The sequence below is a fragment of the Giraffa tippelskirchi genome, chromosome 5 (assembly GCF_054371585.1).
Source record: "Giraffa tippelskirchi isolate mGirTip1 chromosome 5, T2T-mGirTip1v1.2.pri, whole genome shotgun sequence".
NCBI classification, from domain to species: Eukaryota; Metazoa; Chordata; class Mammalia; order Artiodactyla; family Giraffidae; genus Giraffa; species Giraffa tippelskirchi.
Window position 1 is genome coordinate 41,958,159 of NC_137279.1, and position 22,224 is coordinate 41,980,382.

The 22,224-nt window shown below is 41.9% G+C and overlaps 1 protein-coding gene and 1 long non-coding RNA gene across 3 annotated transcripts in view; one reads left to right on the forward strand and one right to left on the reverse strand.

The window, feature by feature from the left end:
• Nucleotides 1-17,798, reverse strand: part of LOC145506023 (uncharacterized) — a 287,451-nt gene extending 269,653 nt beyond the window's left edge. The window contains exons 1-2 of the long non-coding RNA XR_014053455.1: nucleotides 17,257-17,798; nucleotides 15,358-16,107 (exon numbers count right to left, since the gene is read on the reverse strand). This is a non-coding gene — a long non-coding RNA (uncharacterized LOC145506023). The remainder of the gene's footprint in view (nucleotides 1-15,357; nucleotides 16,108-17,256) is intronic.
• A 199-nt stretch (nucleotides 17,799-17,997) lies between these two features.
• The window catches only part of SLC19A2 (solute carrier family 19 member 2), a 33,815-nt gene continuing 29,588 nt past the window's right edge, over nucleotides 17,998-22,224 (forward strand). For both annotated transcript variants that reach the window (XM_081489601.1, XM_081489602.1), the window contains exon 1: nucleotides 17,998-18,390. In XM_081489601.1, coding sequence (XP_081345727.1) covers nucleotides 18,193-18,390 — 198 coding nt within the window. In that variant the 5' untranslated portion in view covers nucleotides 17,998-18,192. The remainder of the gene's footprint in view (nucleotides 18,391-22,224) is intronic.

Here is a 22,224-nt window from a genome sequence, read left to right on the forward strand (position 1 = left end):
CAAAACACTCTCCGACATAAATCACGGCAGGATCCTCCATGACCCACCTCCCAGAATATTGGAAATAAAAGCAAAAATAAACAAATGGGACCTAATTAAAATTAAAAGCTTTTGCACAACAAAGGAAACTATAAGCAAGGTGAAAAGACAGCCTTCAGAATGGGAGAAAATAATAGCAAACGAAGCAACAGACAAACAATTAATCTCAAAAATATACAAGCAACTTCTGCAGCTGAATTCCAGAAAAATAAACGACCCAGTCAAAAAATGGGCCAAAGAACTAAACAGACGTTTCTCCAAAGAAGACATACAGATGGCTAACAAACACATGAAAAGATGCTCAACATCACTCATTATTAGAGAAATGCAAATCAAAACCACAATGAGGTATCATTTCACACCAGTCAGAATGGCTGCTATCCAAAAGTCTACAAGCAATAAATGCTGGAGAGGGTGTGGAGAAAAGGGAACCCTCTTACACTGTTGGTGGGAATGCAAACTAGTACAGCCACTATGGAGAACAGTGTGGAGATTCCTTAAAAAACTGGGAATAGAACTGCCATATGACCCAGCAATCCCACTGCTGGGCATATACACCGAGGAAACCAGAATTGAAAGAGACGCGTGTACCCCAATGTTCATCGCAGCACTGTTTACAATAGCCAGGACATGGAAGCAACCTAGATGTCCATCAGCAGACGAATGGATAAGGAAGCTGTGGTACATATACACAATGGAATATTACTCAGCCATTAAAAAAAATACATTTGAATCGGTTCTACAGAGATGGATGAAACTGGAGCCCATTATACAGAGTGAAGTAAGCCAGAAAGAAAAACAACAATACAGTATACTAATGCATATATATGGAATTTGAAAGATGGTAACGATAACCCTATATGCGAGACAGAATAAGAGACACAGATGCATAGAACAATTTTATGGACTCTGAGGGAGAAGGTGAGGGTGGGACGTTCTGGGAGAATAGCATTGAAACATGTATATTATCATATGTGAAACAGAACACCATTCCATGTTCGATGCATGAGACAAGGGCTCAGGGCCGGGGCAATGGGATGACCCAGAGGGATGGGATGGGGAGGGAGGTGGGTGGGGGGTCCAGGAAGGGGAACACATGTAAACCCATGGCTGATTCATGTCAATGTATGGCAAAAACTATTACAATATTGTAAAGTAAAAAAAAAAAAAAAAAAACTATTTACACATGAAAAAAAAATAAATATAAAAATTAAAACTAAAAAAAAAAAAAAAAGTGAAGAAGTGAAGTTGTTCAGTCGTGTCTGACTCCTTGCGACCCCGTGGACTGTAGCCCACCAGGCTCCTCCATCCATGGGATTCTCCAGGCAAGAATACTAGAGTGGGTTGCCATTTCCTTCTCCAGGGGATCTTCTCGACTCAGGGATTGAACCTGGGTCCCCTGCGTTGCAGGCAGACGCTTTAACCTCTGAGCCACAGGGGATCTGTGGACTATAAAGGATCTGGTAATAAACAGTTGCTTTTTAGTTTCTTCTTTTTTTCATCTTCTCTCTTAGTTTTTTCCAGAGAAAAAGACCTTTTAATCATGTTTCTTTCTCCTTTGTCTGTCTAAACTTGCATTCAGTGAAAACTGAATCTCTTAGGAGAAGATCTGTTCAGTCAATTCATATTAAAGTCGCAAGCACTGTTCTAAGTACCAAAGAGAACAAAATGGACAAAATCACTACTCTAATGGTGGCTACTCTCATGTTGAAGAAGGCAATAAACAATAAGAAAAACATACAGGATGGCAGACAATAAGTCCTAAGGGAAAAATAAATCAGAGGAATGAACAAGGGGTAAGATGTAGAAGGGGTAAGATCAATATGAAATAGGGTGGCCAGGTAAGGCCCTAGAGTGAGGTGAAATTTAAGCAAAGACCAAAAGGAGGTTAAGAAGTAAACACAGACAAACGGGGGAAAAATTAGCAGGCAGAAAGAACAGTGAGTGCAAACATTCTGCAATAAAAGCACGCAGGGGGTGGTCCAGGAATAGCAAGGAAACCAATGAAACTGAAGCCAACTGAGCAAGGAGGTGGGGGTTCAGGGGTCATGGTATGTTGGTCTAGAAAGTCCTTAGACATCTTTGCTGAATAAGATGGGAAATTACTTGGGACTTTTGAACAGAAAAGTGGTAAGATGTGAATTAGGCTTTAAAAGACTCTTTCTGGCTGCTGTATTGAGAACAGAGCAAAGATATTCACAGAAAGACTAATTTAGATGCAATTGCAGGTATTCATATAAGTGGGTGGTAGCAATAGGGTGGTAAAAGCCTTTGGGAGTACAGGTGTTAGGGTACAATGTACAATGTATCATACTCTCAAAGTCTCTGGGGAAAAGTTCTTCCCAGGAAACACTGCTGGTGCTTTCTAAAAGCACTTTTGGTGCTAAGCAATCTTTTTTTGTGTGTCTTCTGCCAGTTGTTACCAGATCACTTTGATTCCACTCTTACTTCCTCAGCTAACTCCTATGCATATAACCTGAACCTGAATCTCTCAGAACAGGTCCTCCTGTGGAATGTCTAACCCAGCCAGCCAGCAACCCCTTGTGGATCTTGTAAACTTCTACCCCACCGAATATTAGATTCCATCGAGGCCTAGGCCTCCAGTTCTCAACCCCTCCACTATCTCCTGCATCTCAGATCCCTCACTACTTCACTTCCTTCTCTAAGCAGCATGCACCACCATTCATCAGCCTTACTTACAACCCTCAGAACACTCTCATCTTCTCTACCCCTTGTCTCCATGCCCTGAGACATCCCCAACCTCGGATTAGTCCAGCCCTGCATTCTCCATGGCCACCACAGGCTGGTTCTCACAGTCAGACATGCTGAGCTGGGCCACCTCCATACAAGTCCCTTGTCAGTTACTCCCCATGTAAGCTATTTCAAAACTTTCATACTCTGCGGCAGAACCTGTCCCATTCCTGTTCACCTTTATCTCAACACATACCTAGCCTCCTTCTACACAGGAGAAACAGATAACATTAGGCAGTGCTTTCAATGTCATTCCCACTTCTGCTGTTTACACTAAATTTTATCCAACTCTTTGCAACCCCGTGGACTCTAGCCTGCCAGTCCCCTCTGGCCGTGGGATTTCCCAGGAAGATGACTGGAGTGGGCTACCATTTCCTTTACCAGAGGATCTTCCTGACCTAGGTATCGAACCTGGGTCTCCTGGTTGGCAGGTGGATTCTTTATTTCCCTGGGTCACCTGGGAAGCCCTGTTTCCACTTCTACCCACTGCCTATTTTTCTTCATTTCTATTCACCCTACCTCCTTCTCTGAGGAGGAAAAGCTCCTTTTTTTTAGCCATGACAAACCTTGCATTTCAGTTTTAGACCCAGCAGGTCCTCCACCACAGAAGACTCTTTCAAAAACCTCTGAATCTCACAGTGGTGATTATAGGATTATATATATTTGTCAAATTTTATTGGAACAATACATTTAAAATGGATGAGTTTTAAAAACACTTAATTTTGTTTTAGGGTATAGCCAATTAACAATGCTGTGATAGTTTAAAGTGAAGAGCAAAGGGACTCAGCCATACATATACATTCTCCCCTAAACTCCCTTCCCGTCCAGGCTGCCACATAACTTTGAGCAGAGTCCCCTGTGCTATACAGTCCTTGTTGGTTCAAAATGGATGATTTTTACTGGATGAAAATTATACCTCAATAAAATTAAGATGTTTTAAAACTCTGAATCTTTTTTCCTCAGCTCACAAAATATACTCCAACCTCTTATAGAATAATTAAAGCTAAATTAGAAAATGTAATCTGCACCTGGGCCTGGACAAGCTTTCAAAGAGCTTCCACTATGTGCCCAGGTCTCTCCTAAGTATTTGGAAGCTGAACCACAATGGTACTTAGAAAATAACAGATCTCAATTTTTTGATCAATTCTGTGCCAAGCACTGTGCAAAGCATTTATCATATCTAACCTTAATTAACCCTCCAAGCCACTCTAAGAAGTAGGTATTACTATTTACATTTTACTTGAGAAAACTGAGCTTTAGAGAAGGGGATGGTACCTTGGGCAAGGTTGCCAAAATGTGCAGTGAGGGCTGGGCCCTACACTCAAAGGCTGTCTGATGCAATTCACTTCCATGTTCTTCATATAATAAGCCAGGTGATTTAATCTGATAACCCTACCAGATTTCAGGTAGAGTAGGAATGGAGAGGTAAGGGATCAGAATGGCCAGCTGCTCAGAAGTTTCGTGCTTTTCTCTATCCTGTATGAAGCCCCTATCCTCACTGCTGGGAGCACATCAAAATACTCTCAACCAAACCATCCCCTGCCAGAATAAAGTATTAAGGCACAGAGTTCTTGGTGAAATCTCCAGACACAATATCCTGAACCTGTAGGTCCTCTCTTGTCTTTCAAGAGCTTCTGTTCTAGATTGCGGGTAGAGAACTGGAGAGGTGAGGTCAGAAATGTAAATTGGCCTTAGTTATAGGTAACAGCATGAATGAATTATTCTCCTGAAAGGGCATTCAAATGCCAATACAGAAATAGCCCTTTTGGAACTTATGGTTCTTAACAGACTCTAAAGGTGGCTTTGTTCGAGATCAAAATGGATGTTTACCTCAAAAAAGAGGAAGTGGGCCATAAGCATAAACTGATTCAGCTATATGTGATGTTATAATACTTGTATATACACAGTACAAAAGTATTAATGAAGATTGGAAACGTAACTTGTGAGGTCTAGTTCACCAACAAGCATCTATTGTACAACTCCTATGCTCAAAACACCAGAATAAACACATGGAATACAAAGATAAAGACCACATTCAGTTTCTGATCACAAAAGAAGCCCACAGTTGATCAGTTGATGAGAGAGAAATCATATATATATATCTACCGGAAATCATTTACCAGGCAGGAAGTGGCCAGGGCCTAACAGAAGTTCCTGTGGTTTCAGCGGTCATGTTCCCTATAGATAGCTTACCGATAACTGACAATGTCCTCTCTGTTAGTAAGGATTCCAGTCAAGAATCCTTGGCCTCGAATAGGAAGAATTCAGAGATATGAGAGAACTTGGACAGGAAATCCTGAACTAGTATTCAGATTAAGAGTAATTTCTTCTGTCTGGGTAGACTTTACATAAAATGTTTTGAGCCCTTTGCCATTAGAGTACTTTAAAATACCTCACCAAACCACACGGAGAATATATAAGTAAATGAAAGGAGAGCAAGTGTGTGATTGTGTGTTTGCGTGTATTTATACAGTGTTGAGAGGCAGAGAGGAGAGTGAGTGACACATCAGAAACATTTTCATAGACTGACTCCATGGCCCTGAGAAGCTTATAAAGCATTTCATCTATTCCTTGGTCAAATATGTTGCCATGATGAATATTAGATAAGAGAAATCAACACACCCTTATTTCAGCTCATTCAGAATTTCCTAACTTATGACTCACTCACATGTGATGGTGAATGTTGTTATTGGAGGTTGCCCTAAGAGGCTACGTGCTTTTATAAAACAGGACTGATAACATTGTTTATTAAATGTTCTATGCATTCTTTTAAAAAGATAAAAGTATATCAGAAAGTAAATTATTTCACCACATGGCTTGGCTGAACAGGTTAGGCCACTCTGGCCTCAGGTGAAATCCATTCTGTGTGGTCTGATGGGAAGAGGCTCTTCCGGCTGAGTCACAGAGGGGACTTTCAAGGTTGCCGCTTCACAAGCGACTGTCTGCTCCCACTGTACCTCTTGCAATCTTTGGAACCCCATGGGAACTTCCAAAGGGCACACCCTGCGCACTGGGCCACATTAATCCTAATTCTCAGAGAAAAACCCAAGAGCAGAGCTAAGACACCACCACAATACTGACAGGTTTGCAGTCTCGTTAAGCTCTTCTCAGCTACACATATTGCTTAAACCCTGTTAGAGGGGCATCCCACCCCTCCCCTCACTTTTCCTCTTCCATCTTGGTGGGAGTCCAGCTGCTATAAGGTTGGGGAAGGCAGTTACGTAGAAATAGGAGGGCAAGTGGGATTTGAGGCCTATCTCCAAGCTCTGCCAAGGGTCAGATTCTTTCATTATACCTCCCTATGCAAAGTCATTGATATTGAGAGTTAATATATTCCTTTCCCAGACTCAGTTTATCCCACTGGGTACAGCCACTTGGGTACAACCTCCTGGCTGAATCAACTGATAGATTTTTACAGCTTGGAAAAGCTTTTGTGGTTCATCCAGTCCCAATCCTCATGTAAGACGTGTCAGGTACAGCCACTAATCCAAAGTCACGAACCCTGTTGATAGAAAAACCTGAACTACAACTCAGGATTTCCAACTCCTTAAACAGTGCTATTTGCTACAAGAGTAAATCGTATCCTTAGATTGGCTCCTAGAGTGTGTATGAGGTCCACAGACTCATGCCAGTCAGCTGGGTGATAGATAACAGTCTCATTCCTAAGACCATCAATTTCATTTTCTGATTGAATTCCACAGGTGATTGGTATTTGTAACATGAACTTCACGTCAGAACTCTTACATGGTAATTTGTTTTCAAGGCTTCAGGTGTAATCACCATCCAAGCCATTTTTGGAGAGCCAACAAAAGCCAAAAGTTCTTAGGAAGACAGATTTGGGATATAACAGTAGACTGGAAGGAGACTGTTTTCACATTTTTTTGCCTTGGTCATTTATAGTAAAGTAAATGCTAGCATTTAGTCCCAGTGTAGCCTCCAGAAGATGTGATTAATATATTTGCACCCTAGAATTTCCAATATAGCTGTATCATCCTGCTTCTCCCCACCTTCATTAACCCTATACATTTGCACCAAATTACTGCTGGGTGCCAGGAATTATATGTAGATAAGTAAGACATCTACCTTTGAGGATTTTATAGACTAGTAAGGAGTAAGAGATAAAAAGTCACGATAAAAATGTGATAGCTATAATAGAGGTATATACATAGTTCCAGTGCTACAGAGAATAAAACAAGTAACCTGGAGTGTTAGGGAAGTGTGCAGAGAGAAACTGAAATTTTAATGATTCATTCATTCATTCAACAAATATTAATTGCAATCCTACTGTTGCCAGGCAATGTTGTAGCACAACAAACAAAAAGTTACTTCTTTTATGAAACTCTCATTCTAGGGCTTCAGAAAATATGCAAGCAAACAGTTACATAATACTACAAATGGGGATGAGTAAGTCAGGGTAGAGGGACAGAGAGGTGTCAGGATGAGATACATGCTATTTTAAGTAGGATAAGGTGATAATCAGGCAGAAAGCTGCAAGTAGCGAGAGAGGGCGCCACACAAGTATCTAGAAAGAGGCTGTTTCAGGCAGAGGGCACAGCAAGTGCAAGGGTCCTAAAGTGGGAGCATGCTTGGTACATACAAGGAACAATGAGGAAGCCAGTGTGGCTGGCCCCCAGTGGGAAGCTAGAGAGTCATAGGAGAGAGCAGAGGTATTCTGAAGCAGAGTGAGCAAATCAGGCAGGGCTTTCCAGGCCATGGTAAAAACTTAGGGTTTAATTCCAGGTGGAATAGGAAAATACTGGAGGGGTTTGAGTTGAAAAATGGCATAACTTGATATAGACTCAGGAATATCACTCTGGCTGCTGCTGCAAACAGACTACAATTTGGGGAAGACCAAGGTCAGGAAAACAAACTAGAAGTCTAGTATAGTATCTCAGAGAAGAAATAGTTATGGCTTGGACTAGGGTTGTAGTGATGGAGGAGATAAGATATTTGAGCAGCATCTTGAGAAACTGGTGAGCTACCTGTAATTGAACCTAGGGGGCGCACAGCCAGCAGTGAGGAGTGAGACTAGAAAAGTTAGCAAAAGTCAAAAATAAGAATTTTGGGCTTTATTCAGTAAACACCCAAAATTCTTAAACAGAGTTAAGGACAAGGGTAATAACTGATTTCAGGAAGATTATTCTGACCGTAGTATGGAAACCGACCTTTCTAAGGAGAGACTAGAGACAAGAAAACTACAATCAAATAAATACAAGCCAGAGGATGAAAATGGTGCTTTAATAATCTGAGTTATGGTTAACCTATTGTTAACCATAACTCAGAGGGTGCACTAACTTTTCACGCAGGGCAGACTTTAAGATTAGGGAGTGAAGGAGGTATTTCAATTTAGACCTCAAAGGATGGCAGAAGACAGGCAGAGGCAGGAGGGAGGCATGTTTTCACCAAGTATATACTGGGCAAACTCCAAGCACTACACCAAAGGGCCTTTCTCGTGTGGCAATGCCTCACCTGTGTGGTACCACATTCCTGCCCACACAGACAGAACTGGCTGATGAGTAGGCAGCCCTATGGAAGGGCTGCGCCAAGGCATGGCTGAGCTGTAGGGCGATGTCTTGATGACTATATACAAAATTCTGGGTCAAGTATGTAAGAAACAGGCAGAAGAGTCACTTGTGAGCTGAGCTGACCTTTTACTGGATAGCACAGCATAGTCATTCAGTCTACGATTATCGTCAGGACACAACATGCTCCTGTTTGTGACATAGGTCATCAGCTTACAGGCATTTCAAGGGCACAGCCTGGAGTAGGGCTTGATGATTCACTGCTGATCCATCATATGACACTTCAAGGTTGGGATTGTTTTATGATTATTTTTTATGGCACCAAGGACAATGCTTGGACAAGAGGCGATTTTTAAAAAAGAAAAAAGTTTATTTTATTTATTTTTGGCTGTGTTGGGTCTTTGTCGCTGCATGGGCTTTTCTCTAGTTGTGGTAAGCGGGGGCCACTCCCTAGTTGCGGTGTGTGGGTTGGTCATTGCAGTGGCTTCTGTTGTGGAGCACAGGCTCTAGGTATGCAGGCCTCAGTAGTTGTGGCACATGGGCTCGGCAGTTGCAGTTCCTGGGTTCCAGAGTGTGGGCTTCAGTAGTTGCGGTGCATGAGCTTGGTTGCCCCGCAGGATGTGGGATCTTCCTGGGTTAGGGATCGAATCCGTGTCTCCTGCATTGACAGGTGGATTCTTTACCACTGAACCATCAGGGAAGCCCGGCAGTAGACTCTTAATAAACTCCTGTTGGAATAAACATGACTCGGAAGGACTGAGATTCCCTGTCACTCAGTGTTCCCACTTATAAACCAAGGAAAATTTCTATTTGTACATATCATACTTAAAAGAATGAAGTAAGAATATAAGTTGGAGAACATACATTTGAAAGGCATTTCAAAACCCTGCTTTCAAGAAGAACTGACTGGTGGTATATTATATTGAAAAGGAAATATTAAATAATAGAGAACATAAAAGGCTACATGGCAAGGAGGATTAACATCGGAATGTTAGCCTGCACAACCAAAGACTGTTTTGTGTTTGCTGCTAATTCTCTTAGTGATCTTGGTAGACTGATTTACATTTCTTGGCCTCAGTTTTGATATTATTTCCAAAATTAACAGTCTATGATTATGTTTTTCTGAAGTACATCATTATTTCTATTGTGGAACAAAGTCCAAATTGGGTCACCAGGCATGTTTCCAATTTCATCACATCACATCTCTTAATTTCTCTGTAATCTGGAGTCTTCCTCTGGAAAGTAATACAATAGGCAAGCTGATATAATCCCTGCTTTTGCTCTAAAGTTCTATATGCCACACCATGGCTCTAAATCCATTCTCCACACCATAGGTTATAAATGTTTGACTCGCTCATGCTTTGTAGATCCCTACTTGCTAGGAGGCTATCCTTGAGGGTTTTTAAATGGGTCACTAAGGGATTAGAATTAGTAATCTATAGAGGGCCATTCATTCACCAAGATTCACCAGGCTCCTTCAAGTAGTCAGATTAGTGAGACCCTGTGCCAGAAATACAGAAGATTAAGACAAAAAGGTTTCTGTTTTCAGTCCAGCAATCTCCTCAATAAGGTCAGGTTAATAAGTATAATCATTTTATCATTCCCTTTATATTTTTTCTTTCAGAATTTTCCACAGTTTATTGTGATCCACACAGCCAAAGGCTTTGGCATAGTCAATAAAGCAAAAATAGATGTTTTTCTGGAACTCTCTTGCTTTTTCGATGATCCAGTGGATATTGGCAATTTGATCTCTGGTTCCTCTGCCTTTTCTAAAACCAGCTTGAACATCTGGAAGTTCACAGTTCACGTATTGCTGAAGCCTGGCTTGGAGAATTTTGAGCATTACTTTACTAGCATGTGAGATGAGTGCAATTGTGCGGTAGTTTGAGCATTCTTTGGCATTGCCTTTCTTTGGGATTGGAACAAAGACTGACCTCTTCCAGTCCTGTGGCCACTGCTGAGTTTTCCAAATTAGCTGGTATATCGAGTGCAGCACTTTCAAAGCATCACCTTTGAGGATTTGAATTAGCTCAACTGGAATTCCATCACCTCCACTAGCTTTGTTCGTAGTGATGCTTTCTAAGGCCCACTTGACTTCACATTCCAGGATGTCTGGCTCTAGGTGAGTGATCACACCATTGTGATTATCTGGGTCGTGAAGATCTTTTTTGTACAGTTCTTCTGTGTATTCTTGCCACCTCTTCTTAATATCTTCTGCTTCTGTTAGGTCCATACCATTTCTGTCCTTTATCGAGCCCATCTTTGCATGAAATGTTCCTTTGGTATCTCTAATTTTCTTGAAGAGATCTCTAGTCTTTCCCAATCTGTTGTTTTCCTCTATTTCTTTGCACTGATCGCTGAGGAAGGCTTTCTTATCTCTCCTTGCTATTCTTTGGAACTCTGCATTCAGATGGGAATATCCTTCCTTTTCTCCTTTGCCTTTCGCTTCTCTTCTCTTCCAAGCTATCTGTAAGGCCTCCTCAGACAGCCTGAAAGAAATGGGAATACCAGACCATCTGACCTGTCTCTTGAGAAACCTGTATGCAGGTCAGGAAGCAACAGTTAGAACTGGACATGGAACAACAGACTGGTTCCAAATAGGAAAAGGAGTACGTCAAGGCTGTAGATTGTCACCCTGCTTATTTAACTTATATGCAGAGTACATCATGAGAAATGCTCGGCTGGAAGAAACACAAGCTGGAATCAAGATTGCCGGGAGAAATATCAATAACCTCAGATATGCGGATGACACCACCCTTATGGCAGAAAGTGAAGAAGAACTAAAGAGCCTCTTGATGAAAGTGAAAGAGGAGAGTGAAAAAGTTGGCTTAAAGTTCAACGTTCAGAAAACTAAGATCATGGCATCTGGTCCCATCACTTCATGAGAAATAGATGGGGAAACAGTGGAAACAGTGTCAGACTTTATTTTTTTGGGCTCCAGAATCACTGCTCATGGTGATTGCAGCCATGAAATTAAAAGACGCTTACTCCTTGGAAGGAAGGTTATGGCCAACCTAGATAGCATATTTAAAAGCAGAGACATTACTTTGCCAACAAAAGTCCATCTAGTCAAGGCTATGGTTTTTCCAGTGGTCATGTATGGATGTGAGAGTTGGATGGTGAAGAAAGCTGAGTGCCAAAGAATTGATGCTTTTGAACTGTGGTGTTGGAGAAGACTCTTGAGAGTCCCTTGGACTGCAAGGAGATCCAATCAATCCATCCTAAAAGAGATCAATCCTGGGTGTTCATTGGAAGGTCTGATGTTGAAGCTGAAACTCCAATACTTTGGCCACCTCATGCGAGGGGTTGACTCATTGGAAAAGACCCTAATGCTGGGCAGGATTGGGGGCGGGAGGAGAAGGGGACGACAGAGGATGAGATGGTTGGATGGCATCACCGACTCGATGGACATGGGTTTGGGTCGACTCCAGGAGTTGGTGATGGACAGAGAGGCCTGGCGTGCTGCAATTCATGGGGTCGCAAAGAGTCGGACACGACTGAGCGACTGAACTGAACTTATATTTTTTCTAGTTTATTTTTTATACTAGTGCATTTATATTCTTAAAGGGCTTCCTTATCTCCTAGAGTATACATGTAGCCTTCATAGATTTGGGGGGAGGATTATTATTAAATTTAAATAACGTCTATATCTGAAATTCATTTTTACACATGGTATAAAATTGCCTCAAATCTAATTTCTTTCATATGGATCAACAGTTTTGCTGGTAAAATCTGTTAAATTATTTATCTTTTCTTCATTTAATGGAAAAAATAATTATTAATTAAATTTTCACACATAATAAATCCTATTTCTGGATTTCCTAGTCTATTTCACTTATGTATTTCTCTATTTCAATTATATTACCAAATTGATCTGCTTCTAGAACCTTTAAAGTATGTTCTGATATCTGTTTAGGGAAGTACCTCCTTACTAGCCTTTTACAAAATTTTACTAGCTATTCCTATACATTTATTATTTTACATGAACTTTAAAGTCGTTTTGGATTCTTAATTGAATAGTTTGGATTCTAACTGTAATTGCATTAAGGTTATGAATTAATTTGGACGAAAGGGACATTTTTACAATGTTATTTTCCTACCGAAAGTCATAATATATCTGACCATTGTTTCACACCTTGTTTTACGTCAAGTCAATAAGAAATACTTTTGAAAATCAATATCTTCAATGAGAGGACAAATAAAGCCTTTATAAAACAACATGCTCTCATAAATTGATGAGAGGAATAAACAACCAAAAGAAAAATGAACAAAGTACATGAATAGGTAATTTACAGAAGAGTAAATCCAAATACCTGACAAACATATGGAAAGATACTCAAATTCATCTGTAAAGATTTTCAAATTGAAGACAAAATGTGGCATCACTTTATACCAGGGTTTCTCAGTTTTGGTACAGTTGGCATTGTAGGCTGGATAACTCTTTGTTGTGGGGGCTGCCTTGAGTATTTTAGTGTTTTGGCAGAATCCTTGGCTCTGCCCACTATAAGCTAGTAGCACCTACCCCCAACCTTGACTGACAGACAAAAATATCTCCAGACTCAGCCAAATGTCCTGCAGGTAGGGGTGGGGGCAAAATCAACAAAGATTGAGAACTAATGATTTTCACCTGTCAGACTAGCAAAAATTTTAAAGCCTGATTACACCTGTTGTTGGCAAGCACCCAATGTGAAAAGAATACTTTCATATGCACCTACTAAAATTGTAAGTTATTATAGCTTTTATAGAAAGTGACTGAACAATGTCTACTAAAAATATGTAACTCTGATTTAGGAGTTATCCTACTCCTAGGAATAAATTCCATAAAATGAAAACAATACACAAACACATACTGTACAAGGATGTTAATTTCAGCATTGTTTGCTGCTGCTGCTGCTGCTGCTGCTGCTAAGTCGCTTCAGTCGTGTCCGACTCTCAGCGACCCCATGGACTGTAGCCTACCAGGCTCCTCCGTCCATGGGATTTTCCAGGCAAGAGTACTGGAGTGGGGTGCCATCGCCTTCTCCGTCAGCATTGATTGGCAGTGACCAAAAAAACTAAAAACAGAGTAAATGACCATAAAAGGGAATAGTTGAATAAATTTTAGTACACCCGCACAATGGAATATTAGAAAGAATTAAAGCTTAACTTTATTACATGGAATGTTTTCCATGAATTATTCATGAGAAAAAGCAAGAATCAAAAGTGTACATAATATAATTCTACTTTTGCAAAACACACATTCCTTCATTCTTTCATATATAGATCTTCCTAGCTTACACAATGGGGCCATCTCTATAAACCTATTGTAAGTTGAAAATATCTTAAGTTAAAAATGCATTTAATACATCTACCAAACATCACGGCTTAACCTAGCCAACCTTAAACATGTTCAGAATACTGATTTTATCCTACAATTGGGCAAAATAATTTAACACAAGGCCTATTTTATAATAAAAGTGTTGAATATTTCATATAATTTATTAAATGCTTACTGAAAATGAAAAACAGAATGGTTGTCTGGGTATGGAATGGCTGTAAGTGTATTGGTTAGTTACTCTCATGAGTACCTGGCTGACTTGGGGCTCTGGCTGCAGCAGCTTCCTAGCATCACAAGAGAGAACCACACCACGTGAGCCCTTTGTTCTTGTTCGGTTGCTAAATAGTGTCTGACTCTTTGCGACCCCATGGACTGTAGCCCACCAGGCTCCTCTGTCCATGGGATTTCCCAGGCAAGAATACTGGAGTGGGTTGTCATTTCCTTCTCCAGGGGATCTTCCTGACCCAGGGTTCGAACCTGCGTCTCCTGCTTGGCAGGCATACTCTTTACCGCTGAGCCACCAGGGAAGCCAACACTAGCTGCAGAAAAGCTCAAAATTCAAAATTTCAAGTACGACTTCTACAGAATGCCATCATAAAGTCGAAAAACCATTAAGCGGACCCATTATGAAGTCGGAGACCATCTGAATAGAGAAAAAATGTCTCTCAATATTCTATTTATATCAAGAGAATGAGCAAAGGATTTGCATATCATATCTTACAAGGCTCTACTTTCCAGAATATATAAAAAATCTTATGACTCAAGAACAAAAAGATAAGCAATCCAATTATAAAGAGGGCAAAAGATTTGAATTGACCTTGCTCCAAAGAAGCTATACAAACAGCTAACAGACACATGAAAAGATGCTCAATATCATTAATCATATTAGGGAAATGCAAATCACAGTCACGAGACACCATTTCACACCCCTAGGATGGATATTTGAAAAAAAGAAAATAACAAGTGCTGGCCAAAGATGTGGAGTAATTGGGATCCTCACACATTGCTAGTGGGAATGTTAAATGGTATAGGGTCTGAGGAAAACAGTCTGGTCATTCCTTAAACAGCTGAACATAGAATTATTAGGTGATCTGGCAATTTCATTCCTAAATATCCAAAAGAATTAACACCAGGTATTCAAACACTTACACATAAATGTTCATAGCAGCACTATTCACATAGCCAAAAAAAGGGAAACAACCCAAAAGTCTATCAGTCGATGAATGGATAAATAATGTGTTATATACATAAAGTGGAATACTTTTCACCTATAAAAAGAATGGAGTACTGATACATGCTTCATGTGTCAATGAACCTTGAAAATGTTACGCTAAATGAAGGAAAGCAGAAACCCAAACTCACATATTGTATGATCCCTTTTATGCTAAACATCCGGAACAGTTAAATCCATAGACAGAAAGCACATTAGTGTTTGTTAGGGGCTGGGGGGAGGGAAGAATAGGGAGTGATACTTAAGGGGTACAAGTTTCCTTTGAGGTGGTGAAATGTCTTAGAACTAGATAGAGGTGATGGTTGCCCAACACTGTGAATGTACTAATACCAGAGTTGTACACTTAAGCACAGTTACTGGGTCATCTTGTATTATGTGAACATTACCTCAATTTTAAAAATATATTCTATTTACCTCTGTATTAGTTTCCTAGTGCTATAAAACAAATCACTACAAATTTAGCAGCTTAACAAAATTAAAATAACAATATAGCTCACAGTTCTGTAGATCAGAAGTCTAGGGGTCTTGGGTGGTTTCTCTACTTCAAGCTTGACAGAAGAAATGAAGGTGTTGGCTGGGCTCTCATCTGGAAGCTCAGAGAAAGAATCCATTTCCAGCCTTGTTTGTAGCCAGATTCAGTTCCTCCTGATTGTGGGACTGAAATCCCCAGTTCCTTGCTGGCTGTCAGCCAAGAGTCAGTCTCAACTGTCACCGGGTGCCTTGGCACATAAGCCCCTCCAAAAACAGCGTGGCATATCTTTGTCTTACTTCAAACAGGAGACAAGTCTCTGCTTTTAAAGGGCGCCTGTGATCAGACTGGGCCCACCTGGACAATCTCAGGTGGGCCATAAATAACAGTTTTATTGTCTGGTTAACTTCAGGGGTTCCACCCCCCACTCAAAGAGGTGTGGATTATACAAGGGCTGGCTTGCTAGGGGTCATTGTTACAATTCTGTCATGATCTCTTAGGGAAAAATAATGAAATGGTTTCTACTAATTCAAGAACAATTATTTGTTAATGTCCAACACTGCCTAAGTGATTTACACCAAGGAAAAATTTCAGGACGAATGATTTACAGATGAACACAACTCAGGTCTCCAAGACTCAGGAAAGGGATGGAAAGCTGTTCTTAATAAGTGGGCTTCTCCTTCTGAAGCCTCTCATTTGTTTTTCTCTTTCTTTCTCTTCTACTAAAGCACTGAATGTAAATGTGAAGCAGCTGCCAAGAGGACCACTGATGTTCCCTCTGTAATCAAAATGAGAGGCAGATACTGTGGCTGGAATTTACGGGACTAGATAATTGTATTATGTAGTTCTTACGTTTTTGGCCTCAAGTTGCCTATTACTGAAGTTTCTAAAGACTAACTTTGTGGGTTATACCTACTGATAGGCTTCCCAGGTGGCACTAGCGGTAAAGATTCTGCCTGCCAATGCAAGAGACATAAGAGAGGAAGGTTCCCTCCTTGGGTAGGGAAAATCCCCTGGAGGAGGGCATGGCAACCCACTCCAGTATTCTTGCCTGGGGAATCCCATGGACAGAGGAGCCTGGAGGGCTACAGTCCATGGGGTCACAAAGAGTTGGTCACAACTGAAGTGACTTAGCACACAGAGCACAAATGTATATCAGCTGATAGTTGCCGTATTAGAATTAAATCTGGAAAGTTTTTAAACAGAAAAATATACAAACACATTCTCTTGGCCTACTGAGTGACAATGTCATCACATATCATGTAGTCTTTAGAGTGCAAAAAGAAATAAAATCTTAGTATTATTACAAAAGTAGTTTGACCCTGTGGAATTCTGGAAATATGGCAAGGTTCCCCAGGGCTTCCTGGACCACACTTTGAGACCCACTGATAGATGTATTACAACAACTGCATTTCTTCAGCGACCAATCAACTCACATACTTTGGTGCATTCACTTGTGCAGTTTTAGAAACAAATCTCCTTTCGCTTTACTAGTATGTTGTTTCATTTAGTAGAGTTACTTTTGTGGCTATTGCAAAAAGTATCCTTTTTGCAGAAATTGTCATTTGCTGACTCAGGAGGAAAACTGGGCTAGATAGGTCTAACATATATTGTGCAAAACAGAGTTAAAAAATGTTTTCTCTGAGCTTCTGGTAGGAGCTGTTACTCTGTAAATACAGCACAGGGAAAATTGCTTTAAACGGTGCAGCTGGTCTGCAGTAGGACTGGGATACAGTCAAGCTGAGTCAGGCAGAAAAAGGCTTAGAGAAATAAAAGAAAGCATTGCAGATTCTTGACACGCTTTGCCCTTGAAAACTATGCCAAGACCTCTGCTGTGGTTTTTTAAATAAAGAGACCGATCATAATTCGTGATTGCTATAATGACTCAGGATTTCCCCCTTATCTTTTAAACACTGGCTATACTTACAGCTATGTTTGCTTTCATTGTATTCCGCTTACAAATATTAACAAAATAAAGCCAAAACGCTTTCAGATTAGGACTCCAGGACGTCCTTCTCTTTAAGTGACTGGCTCTTTCATTCTTTTCACAGTATTTTATCTTCTTTTTCCTGCTCAGGCTCTTGGTCAAAGCCTCAGAACGCTTAGACACCGGGTTTCTTTCTTTTTTTTTTTTTTTACTGCAGATGAATACAGTTTAAGAACCTGAAATCTGCTGGAAGAAAGGCCGAGCATTCCTCCGTCCCAAGGTTAAATCCTTGACTGGCGCTGGCCACCGAGGAAAGAGAATCTGAACGGACGTTCTAAGAGGGACCGTGGTTAAGAATGAGAGGCTAACTGTGATACAGTACGCTCCTCCTGCTGGGGATGAGGCCCACGCCGAGCATTCGGGACCTGTGAGCTGCAGCACCGCGGATGTACTAGCCGACCTCCAGGGTGGGCGGAGAGTTCTCCGCTTGAGCAGCGCGCCCCCGCGCCTCTCATCACCGCGTTCTCACCAGACTCCTACTCGTCCTCCGCCCCTGAGCCAGAGGACGTCAGCGGTCACGCGTGCCACCGGGCCCGCCGCCGCCGCCTACGCGGGTTCGCATCTTGTGAGCCACCGACCAATGGGAGCGAAGCCACTGCCCGGCGTCCTCTCCGATTGGTTCTCAGCAGGGAGGCGGTGGCGGAGGGCGTGGCTGGTTTTCGGCGGCGCGGCTGGAGGGCTGCGGCACGCGAGCCTCCGGACGCTGGGAAAGCCTGGGACGCGCTGCGGTGGGAGGCGGCTATCCCAGACCTGCCTGCCCCTGCCGGGAGGAGGTGCCACTTGGAATTGCAGGTGCCTGCGCCGGGGGCAGCGCTTCAGCCTCACCCTAGTTGGCAGGAAGGAAAAGAAGGAAGGGGCCGTCTCCCCGCCCCCCGTATGGTCGTTCCCGGCCCGGTGTCCCGGCAGGCGGCGGCGGCCACCATGCTCCTGCGCACGGCTCGGGTCCCACGCGAGTGCTGGTTCTTGCCCACCGCGCTGCTCTGCGCCTACGGCTTCTTCGCCAGCCTGAGGCCATCCGAGCCCTTCCTGACCCCTTACCTGCTGGGACCGGACAAGAACCTGACGGAGAGGGAGGTAAGCGCGGCGGGCTGGCGGTGGCTCGGCCGGCGCGGGGCGCGGACCGGCTGAGATGGGAGGAAACGGGTGAGAGCGGGTCGGAAGGGACGCAGGTGAGGAAAGGCGGAGGGAGAAAGACGCTCGAGCCGCGGGGGAGCCGTTCTAGACAGAGATTGCTGACTTTCCCCAGTTGGAAGGCGGCTCCGTATCGGGCGCTGCCTTAATTCACGCTGTGTTTCTGTCCTCGGTCGGATTGGAAGGGCAGGTCTTAGGTGAAGGGCTCGGAGCGCGGTTCGGGGTTTGGGAGCCCCAGTGCACGTGTGCTTCAGGCGATGTGTTGGTGTTGCAGTAGCCCCATTCTGCTCCAACTGATCCATCTTGAGGGCGGGGAAGAAGAGGGGAGAGAATATTTGGAAGGAAAAGCGAAAACAGCAAGCTGTACTTTGGACATGGTAAAGATTTAAGTAAATATTTGCTGCCTGAAAGTAAGGAGCCGGATGCCGAGTGACTCCTGCTTTCTGAAAGGACCTTCCCCTCTACCTGCTGCACCTTCTTCTTCCCCTTCCTTAGTGTTTACCCTTGACGGATGATTGTGCTCAAGTAAGAAGTGTACAGAACAAGAACCATCATCTTGTCTTGAATTTTATTGGGTGACACTGTGTCCAAGGATACGCCTCACCGCCCCCCCCCTCCACCTCTCTGTGATAAAAGCAGATATTTAGATGGTATCACACAGTTGTCATTTAATTATAGTTTTTCGTGCATTGTGAATTGTTGCTTCACGGATGTTAGTTTTGCTCCTTCTGTTCTGTCCGCGATATTCAGAGTAACTGGGAGTACATAGTCCATGATCAAGAACTTCTTGCTGATTGATTTTCCCTAGGAGAATTTGTAAGTACTTTAGAAGTGCATTGTGTGCTTTAAAAAATGTGCTCAACTCTTCTAAGTGTATGGTCAATCTCAACATCTGTTGTTTGAAAAAGAAAGACCTTAACCGGAAAAGGAATTAAACTGAAGTTACTCCCATACAACCCAAATAAAGCAGATTCAGCAAATAAAGCAGATTCAGCATCCTCTTCCTTGAATACTACAAAGCATGGAAGCTGAGGTCTGGTATTCCTTTCTAGAACACCACAAAGGGTGAAAGCTGAGTGCAGTTGTTAGCTGTCCCGTTTTCCCAATGTCCAGTCCTCTCACCCTGCCTCTCTGCCCCAGTTGCTGTGAAGTCCTCCCATTTAAACCTTACTCCCTTCACGGTGATTACTGGTCACCTCTTTTGAATATCCCTGCATAACAGTTCAGAGCAGGATGTAATTACTTCTGTTCCAATTTGTTGTTGCATTGCTCTTCCATTTTCAAGGGCACTTAACAAGGGAATTGAAATTCTGGCCTTGAACTCTGGGTTGAGGATTTCATTTGAGTTTCTCATATTGCCTTGAAGCTAGCAAGTAGCATTGACTTTTACCCAACTTCAGCTTTATTTCTCAGTCTTATGAACTGCTCCACAAGGAACTGTAACAGTTACTTATTACCTGTTTGAATTAGAATATTGGTTAAAAACAATAATAAAGTGGGAAGGGCCAGCTCCTGTGAACAGAATGATTCTAGAAGAAGGAACATGACTTCGTTAAATAGAATGATTCTATTAATAGAATACACCAAACAACTACTGAATCTGAGGTGTGACCTCTGAAGCAGAAATGATACTACTTTTGAGCTGTTCACAATTAAAGTTTCATGTGACCTGTCATGTGATCTGCACCTTGCCTGAAAGAGTAGCACAGAGGGGAGAAACATGCTTCCAGTGTTGCTATTTGAAAGCCAGTCTGTTTTGTACAAGTGCCCTGGGCAGAATTGCTAAGTGATGTGCCATCATGTGCCCTGATTATCAGAAATCTTCCTAGGGTGAATGAAATACGTTGGGGGGGGGGGTGTAGAGCAATAAAGCAGGGGTGCCAGGCCCAAGAAATATTCACTGAATGTGTAATGAAAACAGAGCACGCTTCTGTCGCTTCAGATTAGTGGAGGAAGAGGGTTTGAAGAGAAATCTAGAGGTCTGGAAAGGGATGTCGTTTGTCTCTTACAACCTCAGAATTGTGGCTGATTCTGTTCTGTTGGTCAGGCACAGTATAGCTCTGTCCAGCCTCTCTGGAACCCTAGATTTTTTAATCTCTAACAATTGAAATAAACAACACAACGTGTTCTCCTTCCTGAGTGCTTGTTTTTCACCTGTGGACAGTTATTTATTTACTTAATATTGTATGATTTTTTTTTTTAGGAAAGTGAATGTCAAATCATATGTGATATCATAGTGATATTTGTGTTGAATTTTATATTTCCTCCAGGAGACTTTAGAAGGGACAAATGTGATCATCTTAGATAGAGCTATTGTTAACCAGGTTCAAAGACAAAAGGAGGGAAAAAAGGACAGAATTTCCTCTTTCCATTCTCAAAGGATTTCTTCCTTAGATTTCAGGAAAACCATTAACCTGTATCACTTTATAAATTTTACATTTAAGTTAAAATTTGTATTTCAGTAATTACAAGCCAACTTTTAATAAAATAGAGCTCTTTTATCACCAAAAACTTTTTTATCCTCTCACCTTTTTCAGCATGAGATTTGACATTCAGTACTGTTCTTTGGGGCTTTGCCAGTGGCTCAGCAGTAAAGAATCCGCCTGCCAGTGCAGGAGATGGGGGGTCCATCCCTGGATGGGGAAGATCCCCTGGAGGAGGAAATAGCAACCCACTCCACTATTCTTGACTGGAAAATCCCAGATGGAAGAGCCTGGCAGGCTATTTTATTTATTTGGCTGCACTAGGTCTTAGTTGTGACATGTGGTTTCCCTGACCAGGGATTGAACCTGCGCCCCCCATGTTGGGAGCGTGGAGTCTTAGCCACTGGACCACCAGAGAATTCCCTCTTTGATGTTTTTAAAGCATTCAATTTAATGTATTAGAACTAGTCTACCTACTATTCAGAGCCTTACAGAATTTGGCTCTTACTTCTTAACACCCTTATCTCCTACTCCATCCTTCTTCCTCTTGCCTTCTATTAATATGTGCTCAAACTCCATCCATGTTAATCTTATAGTCATAAATCCAACATACGCATTCTCTCATCTACTGGCTTGTACTCAAAGATGTGATCTCTGCTTGGGATAATCTTCTACAGAACTCTTGATATCTTTCTGTTGGCCTCTGATTTTCTCATCCTTCAAGGTCCAGTTCAAAGAAGCAATCCCATATTTCCTATCTCCCTTATCAATAATTTGTGTGTCTTCACGATGTTCAGAACTCCTGGAGAACTGAGGCTTTGTTTTATTCTTTTTTTTGTCTGTTTGTTTTTGTAATCTTCATACAGTTTGGAAATAGTGTTGTGCAAATAAATGCTTATTAACTAGTAGTCTAAATGAAACTTGATTCTAAAAGTCTAAAGCTGAATTAGAGTTTAAAACTAAACATGTTTTTCCTTAACTGTTTGTGTCTCAGAAGAAAGCACAAAAACAAGCTCTGATCCAAAGGTCTGTGAAAGACACTTTAGAATAAAGTCAACTCCCTTTTCTCACACGGCAGATGTTACCTGAGTTAAGAGGTTATTGTCCAAGTATGGACAATGAGAGTCTGTAATCTGTACATTTTTGCATGTAGGAAGTTTCCTGAAGGGAAAGTATCCATCAAAGAAGTTATTTCCTGGTACCGTGGCTTCTCCTTGGAGGCATTGAGAGAGAAGGGATCTTCTTTTTTTTTATTATTAACTTTTTATTTTGTATTGGGGTATAGCCGATTAACAGTGTTGTGATAGTTTCAGGTGAACAGCGAAGGGACTCAGCCATACATATACACATATCC